Here is a 24,692-nt window from a genome sequence, read left to right on the forward strand (position 1 = left end):
GAGCTACTTTTAAAATGACCGTCAAAATGATCTACCAACAATAAAATTTTTAAAAAACACAAAGCACACTGTACGCAGAGAAAATTTTAATTATCATTTATATTCGGGTATTTTTTCAAAGAGGTCAAGGTAGATGACTTTAAAATATGCAATGTCACCTCAGTAACAACTATACAAAAATAGACAAATATACCCCCTCCATTTTTACTAAACCGCGATAGCGGTTTTTAGCACAGGGAGCTGCGCTGAATGCCCCGCACTGTTCTCAACGCTCATAGGCTCCTTGCGCTAAAATCCGCTACTGCAGTTTAGTAAAAGGGGGCCATAGTGCAAAATATAGACAGCAGATATAAATTCTCAAAAAGGACACACTTTGATCACTAAATTGAAAATAAAATCATTTTTCCTACCTTTGTTGCCTGGTGATTTCATGAGTCTCTGGTTGCACTTTCTTTTTCTGACTGTGCATCCAATATTTCTTCCCTTCTTTCTGCCTCCTGCATGCTTCGTCTCTTCCAGAACACATTCCATTCCCCAACCATCATCTCTGTTCTTCGATGAATCCAACTTTTTCTTCCTCTCTCTCTGCCCCCCTCCCCTTTTTTCTTTCTGTCTGTCTCCCTTCCCCTTTCTGTCTGTCTTTCTGTGACCCTGCCCCCCTTTCTTTTTTTCTACTTCCCTGTTCTTCCTCCCTGTCTTTTCTGTCTCCCTGTTCTGCCTTCCTGTCTTTTCTTTCTCCCTGTCTGTCTTTTCTGTCTCCCTGTTCTGCTCCCCTGTCTGTCTGTCTGTCTCCCTGTTCTGCCTCCCTGCCCCTTTCTGTCGCCTCTTTCTTTCTCCCCAAGCTACTGCCGGAGCTGTCATCTGGGAACAGGCCCCCAAGCCACTGCCAACTTCTGGGAACACTGCCGACTTCTGGGCCCCCAAGCCACCACAGACACCACCATTACCGAGTTCTTCATTGTTCGACGCTGCAACAGGCTAGCAGCCTTCTCCCTAATGTCAATTATGACATTGGAAAAAAAGTTCCAGGCCAACCAGGCAGCGATTGGCTGGCTCTAAACTTCCTCTCTGACTTCAGAATTGATGTCGGGGAGCACGCTTCTGCAGGGAGAGCTTGGGGCAGCGGTGGGGGATGTCAGGGAGAGGAAGACTGATTGGCCCGGTAGATCGCGAAGGCAACGCGAGTCTATCACGGAGCCTAGGATGAACTCCGCAATCGACTCGCGTTGCCTTCGAGATCTACCGGTCGATCGAGATCGACGTATTGGGCACACCTGCAGTATACTTAAAGCACATAACCATTTGTTTTATTGAAATATAATGTATTACTAGTCCCAGAAAAATTTGATGCAATGAAAATGTGTCGCCCTTCAGAATGTATATACTGTACATGGAAGCAGAAATGTGAAAATGTATATTTCCTTGTTTTCTCTTTTGAAAGTGTATTTTTCTTCTGAGATAATGAAGGTATAGGAAGAAGCAAGCTGTCTCTTTTGAGTTTGCAAGCCCTGCGTTGGCATGTTGTAACAAATGTTGACAGCACTGCCTGCTAGAGCTAAATTGATTAAATCAGGCTGCTTGAATGTGGTCTTTCTTTTCATTATTTTCCCGTGGATAGATTCCTTCTGTGCTCATCATGCCCAATCTTTAAAGTGCAACTAGTCTTTTGCAGTGGTGAGCGTAGCTCAGATAGGTTCAAATGATTGAGAATGAATTGAGAATATTTGGATTCCCAAGCAAGGTGGATCCTAGGGCACCTTTTCAAGAACTATTAATAATAATAATAATAACTTTATTCTTGTATACCGCAATACCACAAGCAGTTCAGAGCGGTTTACAGGGTAAGAGACTGTACATTTACAGCGAAGTTACATCGAAGTTACAGCATATTGGAAACAGTTACAGCATATTGGAAACAGTTCAGAGCGATTTATACAATGCAGGTGTAGAGAATTAATTAACAATTATATGGTATAGACCGGTGGCAAATGCGAAGTGAACCAATCACTGTTGCTTGGGGGGTGCCAACCGGGGTGAAGGAGAGGGGAGGGTAGGGAGGAAGATGAAGTGGGGTGTTATTTTGGGTAGGGAGGGTGGGGGTTAGAGGAATTTGTCAAATCTGTTGCTTTGCTGACACGTGTATGCTATGTAGTCGAATTTAATGACGATTATCCTCATACATCATCTATGTGCAATAGGACTTCAAAGGCATCTAGATAACAGATTACAAAATATTTATGGCCAAAATTATCCTTGTTTATTTTGGTAAACAAAAATAATCCCATTCTTTGTTTACATGGTGTTTTAAGCCGAACAGCAGAAGAGGAATTTAGCCTCATCTACTAGGCCTAAGAAGGGAGGACCTAGAATCACCCCATAGCCACCCTCTCAGCACACAAGGTATATGATAGGGGCTTTGATATTTTTCCTTGTAAATAAATATGCACAATTTGTTTTATTTTCAATGTGTGAAATCAATTCCCGGATGTTTTATTTTGTATCATTCCTTATATGGCAAAAGATGTAATTCGCTATGTGTAAATATGTTTATAAAGGTGATGTGTGAGGTTGGCATTTTTCCAATTATTTTTGAGTCTTTGGGCTCCTTTTTCAAAGGTGCGCGAGGGCCTTAACGCGCGCAATAGCACGCATTAAATTCCCGAGCGCGCTAGCCACTACCGCCTCCTTTTCAGCTACCATGCGCTGTAGCGCGCAGTAATTTTGTGTGTGTGCTAAAAACCCTAGCGCACCTTTGTAAAAGGAGCCCTTTGTATTTTGTGTTTTCCTTCATTTAGTAAATGTGATACAGATGTGATTAGATGTAGTTATGCAAGATACGCAAATAAATTTCATTGTCATTGTCTGAAGTCTTCAGTGAGACAATTCATTTACAGACGCTATGTCAATTTGTTAAACGTTATTCACCTGAAGTTTAAAAGTATTTATGCAGTTGGCACTGGATAGTGATCATGTGGGAGATAATTTTATAATAGGATTTATATGTGGAAAAAGTCCATTAAAGGTTTGCAGTTTACCCTTGTGTTAATGGCAAAAATTAATGTGCAATGCATCTGTGTTAACTGACTTACCGGTAATCTGACCAGCATCTTCCTATTCAGTTACTACAGAGACAATACACCATGCATTTGCTGCATTGCAAATAACATGGATGCAATTCATGCCATCTATTAAGATGGTCTTAGCTACTCTGCATTGCCTGTTGCAGTAACTGTTAACACACAGTATTGAACCACCGCTTAGGGTATTACAGCATGCTAAGAATCTGATTCAGAAAGCCTAGCTGTGCAGTTACCATGGTTCGTGTGCAAATGCTAATGGCCAATCAATGCAAAGAGGGATTGAGCGTGGGTATTAACATGAATGAAAGATATAGCTGCACATTGCATTAAAAGGTATGGAAAAGAGGGTATTATCAATAATCCATCAGACTGTACAGTATCTCAAGTTGCTCCAGTTTGTTTTCATGATTTGTTAAAGATATATCAGCCAAGGAGGGTACTAAGATCTGAAGGTAGAATGAGACTGTCAGAAGACAAAATAGCAACAATATGTCATGTAAAGTAATTCAATGATTTCGACAGCTGAGATGAAACTTTGGAATGTCTTGCCAGGGTAAATACGTTTAATTGCAGGTAGAGTAGTTTTTAAAATATTGTTAAAGACATATCTGTTTGTAAATGCATATACCTTACGTGAGAAAGTGAGATGCTGTGCAGTAAGGCAGTTAATACACAGTATTTTTCTACATGTATGTATTTTTGTAAGTTGATTATGTATGTTGCTTGGAAACTGCCTAGATCTTTAGGCAGGGTATAAATTTTTAAATAAATAAGTATTCCAGGCAATGCACTGAAGGACACAGTGGCTTTTGCTGCGCGCTGAACATGAGACATTTTTCACCAGGTGCAAGGCAGAAGGGTTAGCGGAGAAGATTTACTGGTTGATATGCAAAATAATTTAATTGGCCAAAAATGGCTGCTGACTGGCTAAATCGCTTGGTCGGGGCTACCTGGTAATTTTCAGCAGCATTTAACTGCTTACTGCTGCTGAAAATGATCAGATAGCGCCTGAGCGAAAACCAGCTATCTGAGGAGCATTCCAGGGGCGGAGTCAGCATTTGGTCAGTTAAATGTCAATGCTCAGCCCTTAGGCAGCCAGGGTAACTGCATAAATCACAGTCCTATCTTTAGGCAGTGCCTCATAGTGTTAACTGGTGCCCCATAAACCAGATATTCAATACCGAAACCTGGACGTGGTCTGGCTATGAATATCCAAGAATAATGCCAGCGGTGGTCAGCAAAATGCCCCCATTGCTGCTGGCTGAATATTTATCCCTTAATTCAAGAAAGCAAGTAGGCAAGTGATCTGCAAGATCCAATATGGCACAGACAAAGAGCAGATCAGTGCAGAAAGGTTCTTGAAATGCTTTAATGTTATTTAATAAATTGTTTACAGGACATTTCTACATTCATCTGCTTCTTGTCTGTGCCATATTTTCCCTGTAATGCCGTTTTTTAAGACTTAACTACCAGATCTGTCTTCTTCTGCAACAGGAACTACCTGCAGGTTGACATCTGGGAGGTAACAGGGCTTGTGTGCATGTCGGAACAAAATCAAAAGTGCGCCATGTACATTGGTGCCTGTTCTGTGCAAAAAATATTAGCCTTGCAAACATTTTCCCCGATTCTGTACAGTATATGGTACTTTAAATTCTGCGATGTCATTGAATAACGAGCCGATCAGCGCTGATAATTGGGCAGTAACAATCAGTTATGCGCACTACATAATTGACAAAAATTAGATTTACGCGCGCATCTTTTTAGGCATGTTCTATAAAGAGGTAAAACCTGGCCTAATATGCCAGCGCCTACCACAGGGATGCCTGCAATGCCTAAGCATACCTAGGCACCATGAAGTGTGATTTTATAAGTGGTGCCTAACAGATGATTGACAACCACTCTGACCAATGCCTAGAATTTAGGCACCATTTATAGAATCAGGCCCTAAGGGGCTGATTCTTTCAACGGCGCCTAAATCAGCCAGCTCCTAAAAACAAGGCACCAGCTGCGTATCAATCACGCTTAGGTGCCATTTACAGAATCATGGCTAACAGTGCCTATGTAAAAATTTAGGCACCTGAAATATAGGCATTTCAGGCGCCTCAGCCTATGCAGAATCACACTTAGGGATCCTTTTACGACAATGCATTAGCGCACAGAATAGCATGCACTACATTGCTGCGCGCACTAGATGCTAACGCCAGCATTGAGCTGGCGTTCGTTCTAGCCACGTAGCGTGCAATAATATCCTGCATGTGTTAATAAAAGGAGCCCTTAGTGTTCCTCCTATAGAAATGCCCTTCTTTTATGAATGCATAGCGTGGGTTTGAGCGCCGGTAGTGGCGGTAACTACTGTGACGCTCATGTGAACATCAAAGCAGTTATCACTGCTGTCGGTGCTAAAACCCACACTATGTGTTCGTAAAAGAGGGGCTAAGTGCCCCTAAGCGCATTGTGATAGGTGCCTATCTTATAAAATCAGATAAGTGCCTATCGCCCAATTAAATTCTTTAACCAATTATTGACACTGTTAAGCGTATTTTGCCAATTAAATTAGGCGCCCTTTATAGAATCAAGCCTTAAGTGCTCACATGGTAAAAAATTTTAAAGGCAACATTAGCACATGGCCATAAATACTAAGAATACAAAAAGGCCATTTTTACAAAAAAACTGAAAAGGTCATTTTCACGGCTGCAGTACAAATGGCCTTAGAACGTAGGAGAAACCCTGCAAAAAGACAGGTCAAGACTACGTTCTGTACAGCTTAGTAAAAGGACACCTTTGCTACACTTGCACTAACCGACATCTGAGAGTGGCTCAACCTGCACTTTCTGCATCGGCTTTTAACACGGTCTAATTTTTGTGTTAAGTGCTTAGTAAAAGGGGCCCTTTCTGCACCAGAAAAAGTAGAATCAGACTGGTAGCTACAGAAAAGTTTTAAATAAAAAAAAATGGAAAGAAAATGGGCACATTGTTTTCCTTTAATTGTTTCAGTCAGACACAATGGGCTCCTTTTACGACGGTGCGCTAGCGTTTTTAGCGCACGCATTGGATTAGCGCGTTCTAGCCAAAAAACTACTACCCGCTCAAGAGGAGGCGGTAGCGGCTCGTGCACGCATTTTAGTGCGCGCTATTCCGCGCGTTAAGGCCCTAACGCGCCTTCGTAAAAGGAGCCCAGTGTTCTGCTCAATGTACAGCTGAGGACAAAAAAAGCAGAGAATGCTGGGAATTATTAGGCAAGGAACAGAGAATAAAACAAACGGGGCCCTTTTACTAGGTTCCACTAAAAAGTGGTCAGCCCTATCACTAGCACCCTGAAGCCATTTCCCATTTTCTGAGTTGAAGCCAGATTCTATAAAAGACGCCTATGTTAAGTGCCGCTAGGTGCTCTAATCGTGGATCCCTAGCAATGCCTAACTAAAATCTGCGTGAAACCCAAATTATTTCAATTAGCTTAGTCAGGGATCTCAAAGTCCCTCCTTGAGGGCCGCAATCCAGTCGGGTTTTCAGGATTTCCCCAATGAATATGCATTGAAAGCAATGCCTGCACATAGATCTCATGCATATTCATTGGGGAAATCCTGGAAACCCGACTGGATTGCGGCCCTCAAGGAGGGACTTTGAGACCCCTGGCTTAGATGGCATGGTAATCGACTGTGACATTGAAGCTAATTGCTATAAAAATTAATTGATTAAGAGTTTTGTGTGGAACTCAGAGCAGCGCCTAGTCTCACCTAAGCCGAGGGGCCCTCCAGTGCCTAATGACACCTTCCTGAAAAGTAGGCTTGTTTAGAGGTTGAGGTGTGGTAAACTTAGGTGTCAGGTGTGCAAGATAGGTGCCAGTATATTAGGCCCGCTAAAGCGTGGCCTAATGTACCAGCACCTACCGCCATGGCGCCTAGCAATGCCTAAGTCCACTTAATCACCACTAGGTGTAATTCCTCAAGCAGCACCTAGCAGATGATAACCGCAATGAGTGGCGCCTACAATGTAGTGCGCTTAGGCGCCATTTATAGTTCCTTAATGATCATGCTTTAATTTTTCCATTGGTGCTTAGCCATTAGTACAGGAGCACTTACCAACACTTATTTTCTAGGCAGTAAGAGATCCCGCTCCAATTGGCTTATGTACTAACTGATTAACGCAGAAGATGCCTACTTTTCACCTCCAAACATGCCCCGAGTGGGGGTGAGTGCCACTAAGGAATAGCATGCCAATCCAAGAACTTCCATGGGATGCCTGAGTGCACCCTGGGTTAAAGCTTTTTAACCTGCTCTAAGCACGCATTCTGCTTCCTGCAGCTTCCTGCACGCTTCCTGCAGCTTTTTCAATGCTGGTTGCCACAGCAAAAATGATAATAATACTAATAATCTATATATCTATCTATGTGTACAGTCAGGGCCTTCAGGGGATTCACCCAACTCCCCTTCATCCCTGAGAGCACTGAATTTGATTGGTTGACCAGGCAGCAGGCAGAAGCTGCTCAACCAATCAAACTCAGATCAGAACTGTCAGGATCTTCAGAAGGTTGGATGAAGTCCCAGCCCTAGAGTGGTGCTTTTTTTCTTTTAGGGGGAGGGATTACTTTTTGCTTAATGTAGTTTGATTGGTTGAGAAGGCTGCCTGTTCAACAAATCAAACTACATCAAGCAAAATGTAAACAACAAAAAAAATAAAAGCAGGGCTGTACAGCTAGGGATTCACTGAATCCCCTGAAAACCCTGACTGAATGCCTCTGAATATATATATTCCTTTAATCCTTTAATTAAGGGAATAGAACAGGGATCTCAAAGTCCCTCCTTGAGGGCTGCAATCCAGTCGGGTTTTCAGGATTTCCCCAATGAATATGCATTGAAAGCAGTGCATGCACATAGATCTCATGCATATTCATTGGGGAAATCCTGAAAACCCGACTGGATTGCGGCCCTCAAGGAAGGACTTTGAGACCCCTGGAATAGAACAACTCTCATATGAGGAAAAGCTAAAGAGATTAGGGATCTCCAGCTTGGAGATGAGATGGTTGAGCAGGATTATGATAGGGGTTTAAAAAATCCTATGTAGGGTGGAGCGGGCAAATTGATGTTTATTCTTTCTAAAGTACAAAGACTTGTTAAGCGGGAAATTTACCTATAATCAGAATCCTTAATTTACGCTGGGTTTTATTAAATGGCGCTAGAGGTTTTTAGCACGGGCCGGTGAGGTAAATGCTCAGACGTTCATAGGAATTTTATGAGTGTCAGAGCATTTATCATGCTGGTCCACACTAAAAACCTCTAGCACCATTTAATAAAAGAAGCCCTTAGATATCTAAATTTAGACCAGCCATTCTTTTGCCTGGATTTTTGATCCTTAATTTAGGGACATGTGTACTAAAGTATGCTAATCACTTAACAGCTAATAGCTAGTGCTTGTTAAAACAGCTGGTGCACCTCATTGTACACACCATTCAATTGCTAAGTAGTACATTTTTCAAAAATTGGAGAATTTTTTTCACTCTCCCACCTGCCTCTTAAGTATTGGGTCATAAGTTTCTAAATTTTGGATTCCAAAAAGCAGGTGGCAACGGGGATAAATTTACGAGGGTGGAGAAAAAAGTCAGAAACCTAGCACTAATTTTCAGAACTAAGGGGTATGTTTACTAAAGAGCACTACATCTCTAACTGCAAAGGACTCAGAACACAGAGCCCTGATTCTATAAAAGAGGTCTACAGGTAGGTGCCTAGATCGGCATGCCTAGCCAATCTATGAGCGTCGGAGCAGTTACCGGCACTGCCGACGCTAAAACCTGCGCTGCGCATTAGTAAAGGAGAGGGTTAATTTTTTAAACTGGTTCAATCCGTGCAGCTAATTGAAAGCGCTATTGAAACACAATTAAAAATATTAATTTTCCGGTAGGCGCCTACCACTTCAAGGTAGGTGTCTACACTGAGGCACCTGCTGGCGCCTACAAGGAAAGTAGGCATAGTTAGTGGTGAATCCGAGGTGGAGTTTGGGAACAGAAAGACTTAGGTGCCATAAGGAAACCCTGGCCTAAATGGCAGTGTAAGAATGCTTAGGCAACGCTAGGCACGATTATATAAACAGCGTCTAGCAGTTGATTGACAGTCATGCTGAATGGCACCTAGGAGTTAGGCCGGAATCCAGTCGGGTTTTCAGAATTTCCCCAATGAATATGCATTGAAAGCAGAGCATGCAACTAGATCTCATGCATATTCATTGGGGAAATCCTGAACGCCCGACTGGATTCCGGCCCTCGAGGACTGGAGTTGCCCACGTCTGAGTTAGGCACTGTTTATAGGATCAGAGCCATGACGGTTGCTTTCACTGACTGTGTTTTAACATGTGCTAGCTGTTAGTGCATGCTAGCACTACCTGATAACACGTGTTAAAATCTGCGCTGTTTTAATAAACATTCCCCTAAATTAGGATCCAAAATTTAGATAAACGTTCAGCTTAAAATTTAAGATCATAAGTTTGAGTGAAAATAGGGGAAATTTAGGAAGATAATTGAGGTACCTAAATTTGAGGGCTCAAGGTTTTTTTGAGGGGGAGAGATGGTTGGGGTTTTTTTTTGTTTTTTTTTCATATCATCCTCTTTATATTAAAGAAATTCTCAAATATTATTGAAAATGACTTCTATTCAACCTTGAGTGTATCATTTATTCTATAAGAAATAATAAAATAAAAAAAAGCTGGAGGGTAGTTGTTTCTTGTCATTAAACTGTTGCTGATTCTGTGGTTAGTTATTAATTTTATTTTTTATGATTCACAGTCTGCTCTTTGAAACATGCCATATGCTCAAAGCAATTCAAGGATGACAACTGTCAAAATTACTCCAATAAAAATGGCCTAAATGAGGAAGATTTACTGCTGGCTGATCTTTCTGCTGAAAGGACCCCATTAGCCCTCCCCAACTATTGCCTTCACTACCCCCTACAACTAACACACACACAAACACAGACACACACACACATTTCTGAGATGCTACATCAAATAGCTTCTCTGACAGATTTTTATAATTGTTCCTCTTCCTTGGAAGTTGATTTCTTAAATTAGACAGCTGGACTGATAAGCAAAATGGGCCATTATCCAGGGTATAAGTTGGACAATGGAAGATGCCTGTCATTGTTGTACCATTGATGTTGCAGCTGCCAGTTCCACGATATATATGGATGGAATAGTGTGCAAGTAGAGGAGAGGTTATAAACACTGGGAGACCAAGAGACTCAGAGACCTTTTTACTAAAGGATATTAAACCCTAACACACGCTTAGTGCATGGGAAATGCTATTTGTTTCTGGTTGTACATTAGGAAATTCAATACACTTCTCTCTTCGTATTCGCGGTTTCAGCATTTGCGGTTTCGATTATTCATGGTTTTTAGCTTGCTCGCTCCTCCCCCCTAATTATGTCAGCTTGCATAGAGAAATCGCCGATTCCAAGCGTTTACAGAGAAAAATTGACGATTCCTGACATTTTCTTTGCCGTGTTTTGCCTCTCCTTCAGGAACAGGCCAGGTCTCCCACCATGTTATTCGCGGTTTCACCATATTCATGATGGTTTTTAATAGAAAACAGCGAATAACATATGAAAAAGTTATTCGTGGTTTTTCTGTATTCACGGGTCTGTTAATCCCCTATCACAGCAAATACGGAGGGAGAAGTGTACAGTTATGTTGTGTATATATCATCTGAAGAAACCACAATCAATTGATGGAACGGAAACCTGTCTTTCAATATTCATACTCAATTGCATTAACCTGAAGAGAAAACAATATGGCCTGCTTCATCTACAACTGACAAAGAGTGATATGAGATAGAGAATGGCACGGGGACAAATTTTTTCCCTGTCCTCTCAGGAACTCATTTTCCCGTTCTGTCCTGGAGAGTTCTTTTCCTGTCCCTGTCCCGTTCCTGCAAGCTCGGTCCTCATCTGCACAAGCCTCAAACATTTTGAAATCATAAGTGTTCGAGCCTTATGTAGTTAAGGCAGAGCTTACAGGAATGGGGCAGTGACAAAGACAGTGATAATATTCGCGGGGACAGGATGGGGAAAAATTGGTCCCCCTGTCATTCTCTAATATAAGAAAGGTCCTCCATCCAGACATCAGAAACCCCCAAATTCCAACAAATGTCGCTTGATATGATTGAGCTGCATGCTCCAGTCACAAAACCTTTGTTTCAAAATGTCATCATTTCTCTGTCTGCTTCTTTTGCATTTCAGTCTCTTTATTAATATACCTCCATTTGCTGTCACTGTTCTTGGTGGCAAATCTTTGCCCTTCTACAACAGAATTTTATGCCAGATAAGATGTGATAAAGGGAACTTTCTTGCAATTATGATGTTTGCATATCCTGTCAGCACACAAGGGAAGGAAATGAGCTTGCGGACAGGAAAAGAGAATGCTAATAGACACCATAATACATGCAGCGAACGTTGTGCTATCCAGTAAGACGAAGACTTGTCAGGCTAATCAGATCTTCATGAGCTCGTGAAAGGCAGTAACAAGAACTCTAACCTTGTAAAGATGTTGCTGCTGCTCTTCTGACATCATCAGGCCATGGCTGTCCATTACTATGGATTCCATGTCAATCAGCCAATCCCAGAGCTCCTGATAGTCTGAATCAAAGTCCAGGAAGCTGCAGATAACAAACAGAAATGTTACGTACAAGCCCCATGTTGCTGAAATCCAGTAATACTGCAAGTTCTTCCAAAGTTATGCTTGTAAATAAGATGCTCCACATGCCATCCTCCACAGGCACAAAAGATGAGAAATTTGACCCTGCAATACTGCAGATAAAAAAAGACCAAAATCAGTCTCTGATGATACTGCAGGGTTGGGAAAAATAAAACATGAGAGACAATAATAAATGGAGAAACCACAAATGTCTTACAATATCAACAGATCTACAAGGGAATTAGGTTTCATGTAAGCAATATTTGACAAGATGCAGGCTCTGGAATAGAGAATTAAGGGATTTGGAATTGAAAAATTAAGGGTTAGCACTGCCCTGAAACTCTAAGTCACTTTATTTCATAATAGCGTTCCTTAAGGGTGCCAATCTATAGCTCAGTAATAAGACCAATATCTTTTTCAATTCAGATGTTATTCATTGAGTTTTGAAAAGAGCCGAAAGGTTATTGACCCAGTGAGGGATACATACATGTTTCTGAAATGCAATATTTGTAAAGCACTTTGAAATCCTGCTTGGATGTATTGCACTGAATAGCATGAAATTATTATATATGCGGGGAGGCAGCACATAAGGTATGAGTGATGTTCTGCAAATAAGGACACATGATCTATGAAGACAAACTGAGCAATTCCGGTTTTCCTATCACGGACAAGAATTGGTTATTAGTGATCTATTGTACATTCTAAGGGCAGCAATACTAACTAGCTCTTTTGAAATATTTCCTCTTTCTTGACTTTCTTTCCACTTTTATTTTTATTATCCTGTTTTAAATTATTTCCTCCCTCAAATTCATTTCCAATTATTCATATTCTGTTGGAATATGTATCTTTGTGATGCATTTCTAGGCTAATCAGCATGTTAGCAATGCCGATGCACTAACTGTGAGCCCTTATCACCTACAAAATGGAGTTCACAATCTAATCTCACTTGATGGCCATGCACTAATGGCAACATTAGCGCATGGCCATTAATTCTGGGAACTGGAAATCAGCTGTTTTCCTGCTGTGGGAAAAAATGGCCCTAGAATGCCCTTATGCAGGTCTTTCCCATGTACTAAGGCCATGTCTACCCACAGCCAAAAAATGGCAAGTTTCTCATTTCTGGCATTAATGTTCATGCGCTGTTTCCATTAATGTGTGCACAAAGAAGACAGAAAAGGCGACCAGTAGTGCTCAATTTCTTTATTGTAGTCAAGACTCGACACGTACGTTTTTCGGCCATTAGGCCTGCCTCAGCAGTCTTAGTCACAATGCGAAAACATGTGTCACATCCGTTCTCTTGTATGTAAAATGCTCAAATATTTTTTGACTTCTAGCAACATCGACACTATAGTCTGCACGGCTGACACACCTTAATCTGGTTGCTTTGCTGGTTTCTTGCGTTGAACTGACTAAACGATTTGAGCATTTTACATACAAGAGAATGGATGTGACACGTATTTGCATTGTGACTAAGGGCTCCTTTTACAAAGCTGTGCGGTAAGCAAGGGCTAGCGCTTACTGCAGCTTAGTAAAAGGATCTCTTAACTGGCTAAGTTTTAGCGAGCCACATAAGCCTGGATATTCAATGCCTGAGGCTATATGCTGGAACCCGGACAGCAAAACATTGAATTCCCCTCCCCAAACCCCCTCTCCCGGCTGAATATCCACCCCATAACTACTGTACATAGAATCCTTTGTAGAGCAGAGGTGTTACATAGAGGATTTTATATGCTTGAGACTACTTTTAAAGAAGTATACCAAGCTGTGGTATCTAGTGGAAGAGTGGCATGGGTGAAAAGTGGCCTAGTGGTTAGGGCTGCAGTCTCAGCACTCTGAAGTTGCAGGTTCAAGCTCAGCACTCCGCCTTGAAACCCTGGACAAGTCACCTAACACTCTATTGTCCCAGGTACATTAGTCAGATTGTGAGTCAACTGGGACAGAAAGAGAGAAATGTTTAAGTACAGTGGTGCCTCGCATAACGGACGCCTCGCACAGCGAATGCTGCGCATAATGAACTTTTTGTCTTGCTCCCTATAACGAACTTCGTTTCACACAACGAAGTCGCCCGAGGGGCCCGGGGGGGGCGGAACTACTCTCGCCGCTTCCTAATGTGAGCCGGGAACAGCAGCACCCTCCTGTCTGAATGCAGTGTTCCATCATCTCCCTCCACCTTACCTTAGATGCCGAGTTTTCCGGCTTTCTTTTTCGGCCAGCCACACACTTTCAAAGAGCAGCACATGCGCGCATGCTCTGTTGTTCAATCTTCTCCTCTGACGCAACCGGAAACCGGAAGTTGCAGGAGAGGAGAACATTGATCAACTTCAGCAGCTGCGCGTGCACAGCTTTTTGAAAGCGTGCGGCTGGGTGAAAAAGAAAGCTGGCAAACTCTGCATATAAGGTGAGGTGGAGGGAGGGAAATGTAGGGCTGCAGAACGAATTATTTTGTTTTACATGTATTCTTATGGGAAAACGCGTTTCACACAACGAACGTTTCACATAACAAACTTGCTCCTGGAACGGATTAAGTTCGTTGTGTGAGGCACCACTGTACATGAATATAAACTGCTTAGGATATACGCAGTGTATAAATAAATAAATAAATAGACTAATCACAGTTTTTTAAAAAAGAAAATGTTACCATAAAAATCATTGGCAACTTAGATTATAATAATCAGAAATAAAGAAATTTTGCTTGAAATAAAGTTCTAATTTCACCATTTTCATTCAAATATTTAAAAAGAACATACATTTTTTTTCACATGGGAAAAGGTTTCCTACAATATTAGAAGATGCTGAAGAGAAAGCCCAAAAAGGCTTCGATGACGATAGAAGCACGGCACAACAGAGGAGTCGTGAGGATAAGATGTAAATAATTCAGCCACAGGCATACAGTTAAAAGTGCACTTTATTGGTAGTAGCACTGCGAAGATTTGAGGACAGTGTTTCGGAATCAATACCTTTGTCAAGAGTCTCGAAGGATGATTTCTCTGTCGCATGAATAGTGCATTAAGGGCTCTTTTTACAAAGCTGCAATAGCGTTTTTAGCGCACGCAGAATTTTAGCACACGCTAAACCCACGCTACGCGGCTAGAACTAACGCCAGCTCAGTGCGTGCGGCAATTTAGCACGTGCCTAAACCGCTAAAAGGAACCCTAAGTGCAGGTAAATGTTTGAAACGAGCAGAGCCAAAAACTGGTGTCCAAAGCAATGCTAATGGTCACAAGTAAACCTTGAAAGCTTTTCTTAGACTGGAACACAAGTACCATATAGACCAACTCATAACTTATGCTCATTTACTACCCATCAACTGACTTTACCTTCAGTTCACCTGCTTAAGTTAGCATCAGCCCGCAATTTTTGCCTCCGTTCCATCTTTATGGATCTCCCTTCCCAGTGAACTACAGTGTAAACTCTCTTATTCTAGGTTTAGGACTCTTTTGAAAACCAATCTTTTTGGCTTAGCATTCCTTTAGGTATGTTAATCCAGGAAGGATAATGATTTTGCAGCAATTATGAGACCTGAATTTATTTTTTCTTTTCTTTTTTTTTACAGTCCTTATGAACAATGGCATTCCATTCCTAATTAACGTTTTGTAAACCACACTGATGTTAATTTGAAGAGCGGTTTATAAATACTAATAAAAATAAACATACATCCAAGTTTCCAAGTTTATTTAAAATTTTCTATTCTGCCCTAGGGAGAACCTTCAGGGCAGCTTAGAATCTAAAACATAATAAAACAATACAGTATACAGAAATAACCCTACATAATACATAAAATTAGGGTTTAAGGGTTTAAATTTAGCAAAGAAAGAAAAAATTGACATTAGAGATATTCTTCTGTTTTCCAAGATACCCATAGCGCTACCCTTTAAACCTGAGGATATGCATTGGAGAAAAGATAGGTTTTTAAGTTTTCCTTGAACTTATCAACGGAAGTTATTGATTTAAGTGCCAATCGTATTGGACCATTAACGGAGAAAATTGTGTCTCTTTTATGTTCATGTACAATTTCTTTGTACGATGGAATTATAAGCAATGGCTTATTTGTAGATCTCAAATTTCTACCCCCTATATATGGGCTCAACGACAATGCTAGATAAGGTGGCTCATCTTTACCTAGTACCTTAAATGCAATAAGAAGTAATTTGTACACAATACGGTATTTCACAGGAAGCCAATGAGCGTTTTTCATGAATGATATGATAAGTTTATATCCAATGCATTGGGGACCAGCTACACAAGACTCTAATAGATTTAGCTTCAACTCCAAGTCAGTGTCAATAAAAAGAATCAAAACATGGCCCCCATTTCTCCATTAACAATTATGCATCAATATTTTATATCAACTGAAGCCCTCTAAAAACACATTTTGGCAATCCCTGACATAGGGCATTGCAGTAGTCCAACTTGCTAGTAATAATGAAATTTCTTGGGGCAAGTATAAGCTGATGAATCATTCATAATTGTTCCAAACAAGAGTGTATTACCTTACTAATCCTTTTATCAATTAATTATCCAATATCACCCCTAAACAAGCTAAATCAAGAGTGTCTGGGTGCAGTGACCATGAGATCCCCTCATGATGTACTACAGTTCCAGGATGTCTGCTCTTAGCACTAATACACTTCCAGCACTTTCAGTTTTAGGCCAAGTCTTTCTGTTGACTTGCAACTCTTTCTTTAGACAGTTTTGCATGTTCTCCCTACATAGATCCCTGTGCATTCAGAGCACCTCCGCTTGATGTATTTGTTGGGCTTTTAGCGGAGAATCACATTAATCCTTCTAAGCTCCTTATTCTAAAGATTTATTTTTCTCGAAAGCCTGTCATGATCCTCCTTTGAATTTTAATGATCATTGGCTATTCAAAGATTCACTGTTTTGACTTCCTGTCCTTACCTTTGTTTTCCATGTCTGTGGGGAGCACCTGTCGAATACTATATCTGGGCTGAGTTCTTCCTGGCTTACCATACCCACTCAAGCCTATCTCAGGGTGTTAGGATAAGATGCTCGCTACTCATCCATGACAGTAGACAGAGGATACTTTTTTCTTTTCTTTTTTTTTAGAGAAAGGCAGGCAGCAGAGATCTTGTGAGACAGGATAGTTTGGTTTTATTTAAAGCAATATATCTTATTTTTTTTATTGAACTCTATTAAGCCCCCTTTTATGAAACCATGTTAGGCTTTTTTATCACTGGTCACAGCGATATTAGCTCCAACACTCATAGGAATTCCATGAGTGTTGGCGCTTTTACCACCGCGGTTGGCAATAAAAAAGCCTTATGCAGCTTCATAAAAGGGGGGGGGGACAATTTGTAACCATCTAATAGTCTTGAACAATTCAAAAATATTTCCTCTCATTAAATAGTAAACATATACCTATCCAACAACTCCAATCTGAAGTTTTTTTATGGTGCCTAACTGCCTATTAAATGTTTTTGTTCCAACTTCTATCATAACTCCAAGATAAACTGATCTAGTACCATTCTAGGTGTACGTTTAAGTCACCAGAATTTTTCCAATAAATTAACAATAAGTTCATGGCAACAGAAATCAAAAAGTAAAATAGTTGGGTTGGTGCAATTGCCTTGCTTGAGTAGCAAGGAGGCTTATTGGTTTTTGGTTTGTTGTTTCAATTAGGCTGTTGCACCAATTTCATCACTTACTTTATTTCTACTAATTATACGGTTGTAGGCTGTACATTGGAGATTGTATCTAACTTCTGTTACCAAATAAAAATAAAAATTACACCCCCGGGGATAGACTAGAACCTAGGCATCTCCAGCTGCAGTAGGGAGACCAAGTTCCTGGATGGTGTAGGCGATTGCTTCCTGGAACAACTTGTCAAGGAAAATACGAGAGGAAATGCAATTCTGGACTTAATTCTAAATTGACTACGAGGACTGGCGCAAGGAGTAGAAGTAGAAGGGATGCTGGGAAGCAGTGATCACAATATGATCCGCTTCAACCTGGACACAGGGGCAAAACATCAATTCAGAACGACAGCCATGGCACTGAACTTCCGAAAAGGGAATTACAAAGGGATGAGACTCATGGTGGGGAAGAAGATTAAGAAGAGCATAAGCACTGTAAAAACGCTAAAGCAATCATGGTCCCTTTTTAAGGACACAGTCACCGAGGCACAAAATCTATATATACTGTGTATCAACAAGGGATCCAAGAGGAAAAAGAACAAAGAACCGGCGTGGCTCACTGTAGCAGTGAAGGAAGCGATCAAAGACAAGAAGACTTCATTTAATGAATGGAAAAGGTTAAAAATGGACAAAAATTGGAAAAAGCACAAACAACATCAAAGCAGGTACCATAAGGCAGTAAGAGGGGCCAAAAGAGACTACGAGGAAAAAATAGCCAAGGAGGCAAAAAACTTCAAGCCGTTCTTTCGATATATTAAGGGGAAACGACCCGTGACGGAAGAGGTGGGGCCTTTGGATGACCATGGAATAAAGGGATTGCTAAAGGAGGACAAAGCCATCGCTGACAAACTGAACACAATTTTTGCGTCTGTATTTACCGAAGATGATATACACAACATACCAGAAGCCAACAGGCTATATACAGGAAACGAAGACGGGAAACTGACAGGGTTGACAGTCAGTCTAGAAGAGGTAGGCAGGCAGATTGATAGGCTTAAAAATGATAAATCCCCGGGACCAGATGGCGTCCATCCGAGGGTAATCAAGGAACTGAAAGGGGTTATAGCTAAACTGCTTCAACTAATAGCCAATCTGTCGATCGAATCAGGAAGGTTTCCGGAAGACTGGAAAGTGGCAAATGTTACACCGATCTTCAAGAAAGGTTCAAGGGGAGATCCAGGAAACTACAGACCAGTGAGTCTGACCTCGGTATTGGGAAAGATGGTAGAGACGCTAATAAAGAACCGCATCATTGATCACCATGATGGACAAAATCTGATAAAGACCACCCAGCACGGCTTCAGCAAAGGAAGATCTTGCTTGACGAACTTGGTGCACTTCTTAGAGGGAGTACACAGGCAAATAGACAAGGGCGAGCCAGTCAACATTGTATATCTGGATTTTCAGAAGATGTTCGACAAGGTTCCGCTTTGAAAAATTACGAGCCATGGAATCGAGGGTAAAATACATGGATTAAAAACTGCTGGTGGATAGGAAACAGAGAGTGGGGGTAAATGGACAATACTCGGACTGGAAAAGTGTCACGAGTGTAGTGCCGCATGGTTTGGTGCTTGGACCCGTGCTCTTCAACATATTTATAAATGATCTGGAAATTGGTACGATGAGTGAGGTGATTAAATTTGCAGACGATACGAAGTTATTCAGAGTAGTGAAGACGCAGGAGAATTGTGAAGACCTGCAACGTGACATAAACACGCTCAAGAAATGGGCTGTGACATGGCAAATGAGTTTTAACATGGATAAGTGTAAGGTGATGCATGTCGGTAACAAAAATCTTATACATGAATACAGGATGTCTGGTGCAGTACTTGGAGAGACCCAGCAGAAAAGAGACTTGGGAGTACTGGTCAAAAAGTCAATGAAGCCGTCTGCGCAATGTGCTGTGGCAGTGGCGGTGAAAAGGGCAAACATAATGCTAGGAATGATTAAGAAGGGGATCACAAACAGATTGGAGAAGGTTATCATGCCACTGTTCCTGGCCATGGAATGCCCTCACCTGGAATACTGCATCCAGCACTGGTCACCGTGCATGAAGGTACATGAAGTACTACTTAAAAGGGTCCAGAGAGAGTGACTAAAATGGTTAAGGGGTTGGAGGAGTTGTCGTACAGTGAGAGATTAGAGAAAGTGGGCCTCTTCTTCCTTGAAAAGAGGAGACTGAGAGGGGACATGATCAAAACATTCAAGATAATGAAGGGAATAGACTTAGTAGATAAAGACAGGTTGTTCACCCTCTCCAAGGTAGAGGGAACGAGAGGGCACTCTCTAAAGTTAGAAAGAAAATGGAGAAAAACAAACCTAGAACAAACAAAAACTGCTTGGAAAAACATCAACAAACAATATAAACAACTACTAAAAGACAAAAGGAAAACTCATTACTCAAATCTAATAGGCACAGAATTCCAAGACACCAAAAAACTTTTCCAAATCTTAAAAGATCTGACAGACACCAAACCCTACACAACCACAAACAATACCCCACCCCCATCAGCTACCCTCCTAGCTGATCACTTCAAGAACAAAATTATCAATGCCAGAGCCACCCTCGATTCTACCCCATCCCTCCTAAGCATAATCACAACTCACCCCACAGAAAAAGATTCAACCGCAGCAGACAGATCTTGGTCTCAATTCACCAACATACAATGGCCTGAGTTCAATAACCTCTACAAAAAATACAGCCACGCCTCCTGTGACTACAACCACTGCCCCTCATACCTCCTCACCACCTCCAGTGTAAAATTCCGAACACTACTTCTACAATGGATTCAATCCACGCTCACGGATGGCATTTTCCCCACTGCACTCAGCAAAATCATCATCACTCCAATCCAAAAAGATCTAAAAGGACCACCAGACCAACCCTCCAACTTCAGACCTATTGCCTCAATACCGCTATACGTCAAACTTACAGAAGGCCTAGTGGCCAAACAACTCACTAATTATCTGGATGACCATAACATACTCCACCCCACACAATCTGGCTTCAGATCCAATTTCAGCACAGAAACTCTCCTAGCCTCCCTTATGGACACAATCAGACAACACCTCAGCACAGGGAAAAAAATGCTCCTTATACAATTAGACCTAACCGCAGCCTTTGACCTAGTGGATCACAATATCCTTCTGCAAATTTTGGACGCAATAGGTATCTCTGATAAAGTATACGCTTGGTTTGAAGGCTTCCTAAAATCCAGAACCTACAGCGTAAAATCAAACAACGTAAAATCAGAACCTTGGGCAAACCCCTGCGGAGTACCACAGGGTTCCCCACTATCACCCACCCTCTTCAACCTATACACTGCCTCTCTCGGAACACATCTGAACAATCTAGGTATAATTACCTACAGCTACGCGGACGACATTACCATCCTCACACCTTACGATCAACCTAAACCCACCATGCCAAACATCCTACACAGAATACTTAATACAGTTACGATCTGGATGAAAGATCACAAACTTAAACTCAACCCAGACAAAACCAAACTCATCCTATTCGAAAATGACAAAATCCAAACCTCAAAAAATTTAGAAATCAACTCTATCAACTACCCCATCCAAACCACCATAAAACTACTAGGAATGACCTTAGACAGAAGCTGTACCATGCAACCACAAATAAATAATACAATCCAGAAATCCTTCACAATCATGAGAAATTTGAGACAAGTCCGGAAATTTTTTGAAAGAAATCAATTCCAGCTTATAGTACAATCTCTAATCCTAGGACTGCTAGACTATTGCAACATCCTATTCCTCCCATGCCCTGCTACTATGATCAAACAACTTCAAACAATCCAAAACACAGCCTTGAGACTCATCTTCTCATTAAGAAAATTTGACCACATCACAGAAGCTTACATCAACTCACATTGGCTACCAATCCAAGGAAGAATACAATTCAAATTCTACTGCATGCTATTTAAATCCCTAAACGGAGACAGTCCTTCCTACCTGAATAACCGCCTCAACCAAGCATCCACACTCAGACACAGAAAAACGCACTCCCCATTCATACCCCCCCCGATCAATGAAGTAAGAAGATCAAAACTTCACGATGGCCTCCTAGCCACTCAAGCCGCAAAAATGGATACCCGAATTTCCAAACTACTGATGACCACATCAGACTACAAGACATTCAGAAAAGAAATAAAAACAATACTTTTTAAGAAACTCCTAAATCAGCCCTAACTTCACCTAATTTTACCTCCATGTACACAATTTACTGTAAACTGTAATTATCCTTACCTCGAAACTACCTAACTGCCACTCTAATGTATCTTCAATTCCTACATTGTAACCCCATTTTATAAATCTTTTTGTAAGCCGCCTTGAACCGCAAGGTAATGGCGGAATAGAAATCCCTAATGTAATGTAATGTAATGTTGTTCACCCTCTCCAAGGTAGAGGGAACGAGAGGGCACTCTCTAAAGTTAAAAGGGGATAGATTCCATACAATCGTAAGGAAGTTCTTCTTCACCCAGAGAGTGGTGGAAAACTGGAATGCTCTTCCGGAGGCTGTTATAGGGGGAAACACCCTCCAGGGATTCAAGACAAAGTTAGACAAGTTCCTGCTGAACCAGAACATATGCAGATAAGGCTAGTCTCAGTTAGGGCACTGGTCTTTGACTAGGGGCCACCGCGTGAGCGGACTGCTGGGCTCGATGGACCACTTGTCTGACTCAGCAGTAGCAATTCTTTTTTTTTTTTTATAATTTTGTCTTTATTGAATTTCAATTTTTTTTTTTATTATAAAACAATCATATCAAAATAAAGCAGTATCCATCATATATCAATTGTATAAGAAAATATTAAGGAAAATTAAATCATTCTATCAACTGTTAGTTAGTCCACAATGATTGAGGGAGGAGTATCCAAAAATCAAAGACTATATTAACTCCTTAATTTCTCAGGAAATAGTCAGGCAGCCTGAAGTGATCTCAAATACTTAATTGGAAGCATTATCTTGGCTTCTGATAGGTGTACTTGCATTGTCACCTCCTTATCCAAAATAAATCTAGATAACTGTGTAGAGTTAAAAATTATATATCTTGCTCCTTTAAAATTAGCCAAACATTTACATGGAAATCTTAATATAAATATTGCTCCCAATTTTAAAACCTGAGGTCTCAAGAGCAGAAACTGTTATTTCTCTTTTTTTGTGTAATCCTGAAACATCTGGATACATTCTTATTTTTTGATTCAGAAACAAAGCATCTTTATATTTAAAAAATAACTTTAGGAGCCAATCTCTATCTGAATCTAAAGCTAATTGAAGAAAAAGTGTGGCAGTCTTTAACTGTTCTGGTTCTGACTTCTCTAAAAGATTAGTCAAATCTCAAACATCTATTGCGGGTTCCTGATGATCCTCCAGAGATTTCTTCTTTTCCAAGGGAATATAGTAAATTTTTGAAATTGGCGGAAAAGAATTTTGTGGGACTTTCAGAACCTCCAAGAGATAGCGTTTAAACATATCCAATGCTGTAGTGGTGATTAATTTGAAAAATTAATCAGTCTCAAGTTTTGTCTACATGCTATGTTCTCCAAAATTTCCATTTTAAAGTTAACATTACAGTATCATCTTTTATTAGAAGTTGGGTTTGTGCACCCAATACTTCCACTTTTTTTTTCATATTCAGATGATTTTTTCTCAAGTTTGCCCACTTTTTCTTGTAAAGTAACAGTCTCAGTAAGAATCCCAGAACAATGTGTAGATAAGGTTTGCAATTGAAATCCCAGGGAAATTTGTAGAGTTGAAATTGCTTCCCAAATTGAATTGAGATCAGTCACTGAAGGTTTTTCCAAAGGAGCTAGTACGGTGTTAAATTGTAAATCTTTAAGTTGCACAGTACCTGTTGGTAGATTAAACAATAGTGTTGATTACTCTTGCCGTTCCCCTGTCTGTTCCAAGACTCCCTGCTGGAGCAGTTGAAACCCTCCGAACTGCTAGATCTTCTTCTTCCTCCTCTTCGCAGCTTTCGGAGGCAGCCTCATTACTCTCCTCACTCCCCCCCCCCCCCCCCGCCCCTCCTGCAGTTTCAGGCAGGGGGAGTGGCTGTGCCGGCGTGCTGCGTTCCTTCAGAGAGAGACTGGTTGCTTTGAAAGAAGTGCTGGGGCTCTCCGACATGCCCCCCACCTCGCGCTGAGGACTTACTTTCCAGTTCTTTTTGGGGCCCGCATTCGATGAACGCATCCATTGGGCCAGGTAATTGTTGCTGCTCAGGTTCCACAGGGAAAACCCAGATCTTAGATTTGCATTTCACCATTGTGGAGGCGCGGTGGAGCTCAGCCTAACGCCTTCAGGCTGCCATCTTAGGTAGGCTCCTCCCCCCTGCTCTCCATCAGCAGTGGCAATTCTTATGTTCTTATGATGCTGCTGTGGCTCTTATAGAATTCCTATGAGCGCTGGAGCATTTAGCAGCCTGGGCTATGGTAGAAACCTCTACTATGGTTTAATAAAATGGTGCCAAAGATATAAAAGACACCTATCCACCTTAGGCACATCTGCAAGAAGTACTGACTTCCAGATAACCAGCTTTAAGGATAAGGCAATATTAGTCCTAGCTGATCCCTTACAAGACCAGCATAAATCATCATGACATACCACACGTTTTGCTCTTAACAGGCGTCCATATCAGTTATAAGAAAAAAGGTGGTTGAGTATGCTTTGCAGGCATAGAGTTATAAGCATCACAGAGTAAAATGGTAATAGAATTCAAAAAAGCATGGGACAAACACAGAGGATTTCTAATCAGAAAGTGAAGAGTATAAATTGAAGAATTAGGGCCGGAACTGAGCAGATTTGCATGATCAGTGTACGTACCATATATGACTGCATGATTGGGTTGTCCTGGGGAGGGCTTTGATGGAACTACAATACTTTGGGATGGTTTAGAAAAGCTGGAGTGAGATTGGACAGCAACTCCTGAAGTTGGAACTAATGACAGTGCCAAGCAGACTTCTAAGGCAGAAATATCAAAGAAAAAAAAAATAGACAGGCAGACTGAATGGACCACACAGGTCTTTATCTGCCATCATTTACTATGTTACTATGTAACCAAAAGAACTACCATTGAGAGTCTAAGAGTGTATGCTGTAAGTCAGTGTTCTTCAACCACTGGTCCATGGACCAGTGCCGGTCCACAGAAATTTCCTGCCGGTCCACAGGGCCAGCACGTGCATCAGGCCCAAAACAGTGTTCTTCAATCACTGGTCCATGGTGCGATCGATGCAGCTTTATCTTCAAGCCAGCTCCCTC

The 24,692-nt window shown here is 41.2% G+C and overlaps 1 protein-coding gene across 1 annotated transcript in view; it reads right to left on the reverse strand.

Moving 5' to 3' along the window:
• The window catches only part of AKAP6 (A-kinase anchoring protein 6), a 629,015-nt gene that overhangs the window by 320,873 nt on the left and 283,450 nt on the right, over positions 1-24,692 (reverse strand). The window contains exon 8 of the mRNA XM_033953244.1: positions 11,598-11,718. Within this exon, the coding sequence (XP_033809135.1) occupies positions 11,598-11,718 (121 nt within the window). The remainder of the gene's footprint in view (positions 1-11,597; positions 11,719-24,692) is intronic.

The sequence above is a fragment of the Geotrypetes seraphini genome, chromosome 7 (assembly GCF_902459505.1).
Source record: "Geotrypetes seraphini chromosome 7, aGeoSer1.1, whole genome shotgun sequence".
Taxonomy (NCBI): Eukaryota; Metazoa; Chordata; class Amphibia; order Gymnophiona; family Dermophiidae; genus Geotrypetes; species Geotrypetes seraphini.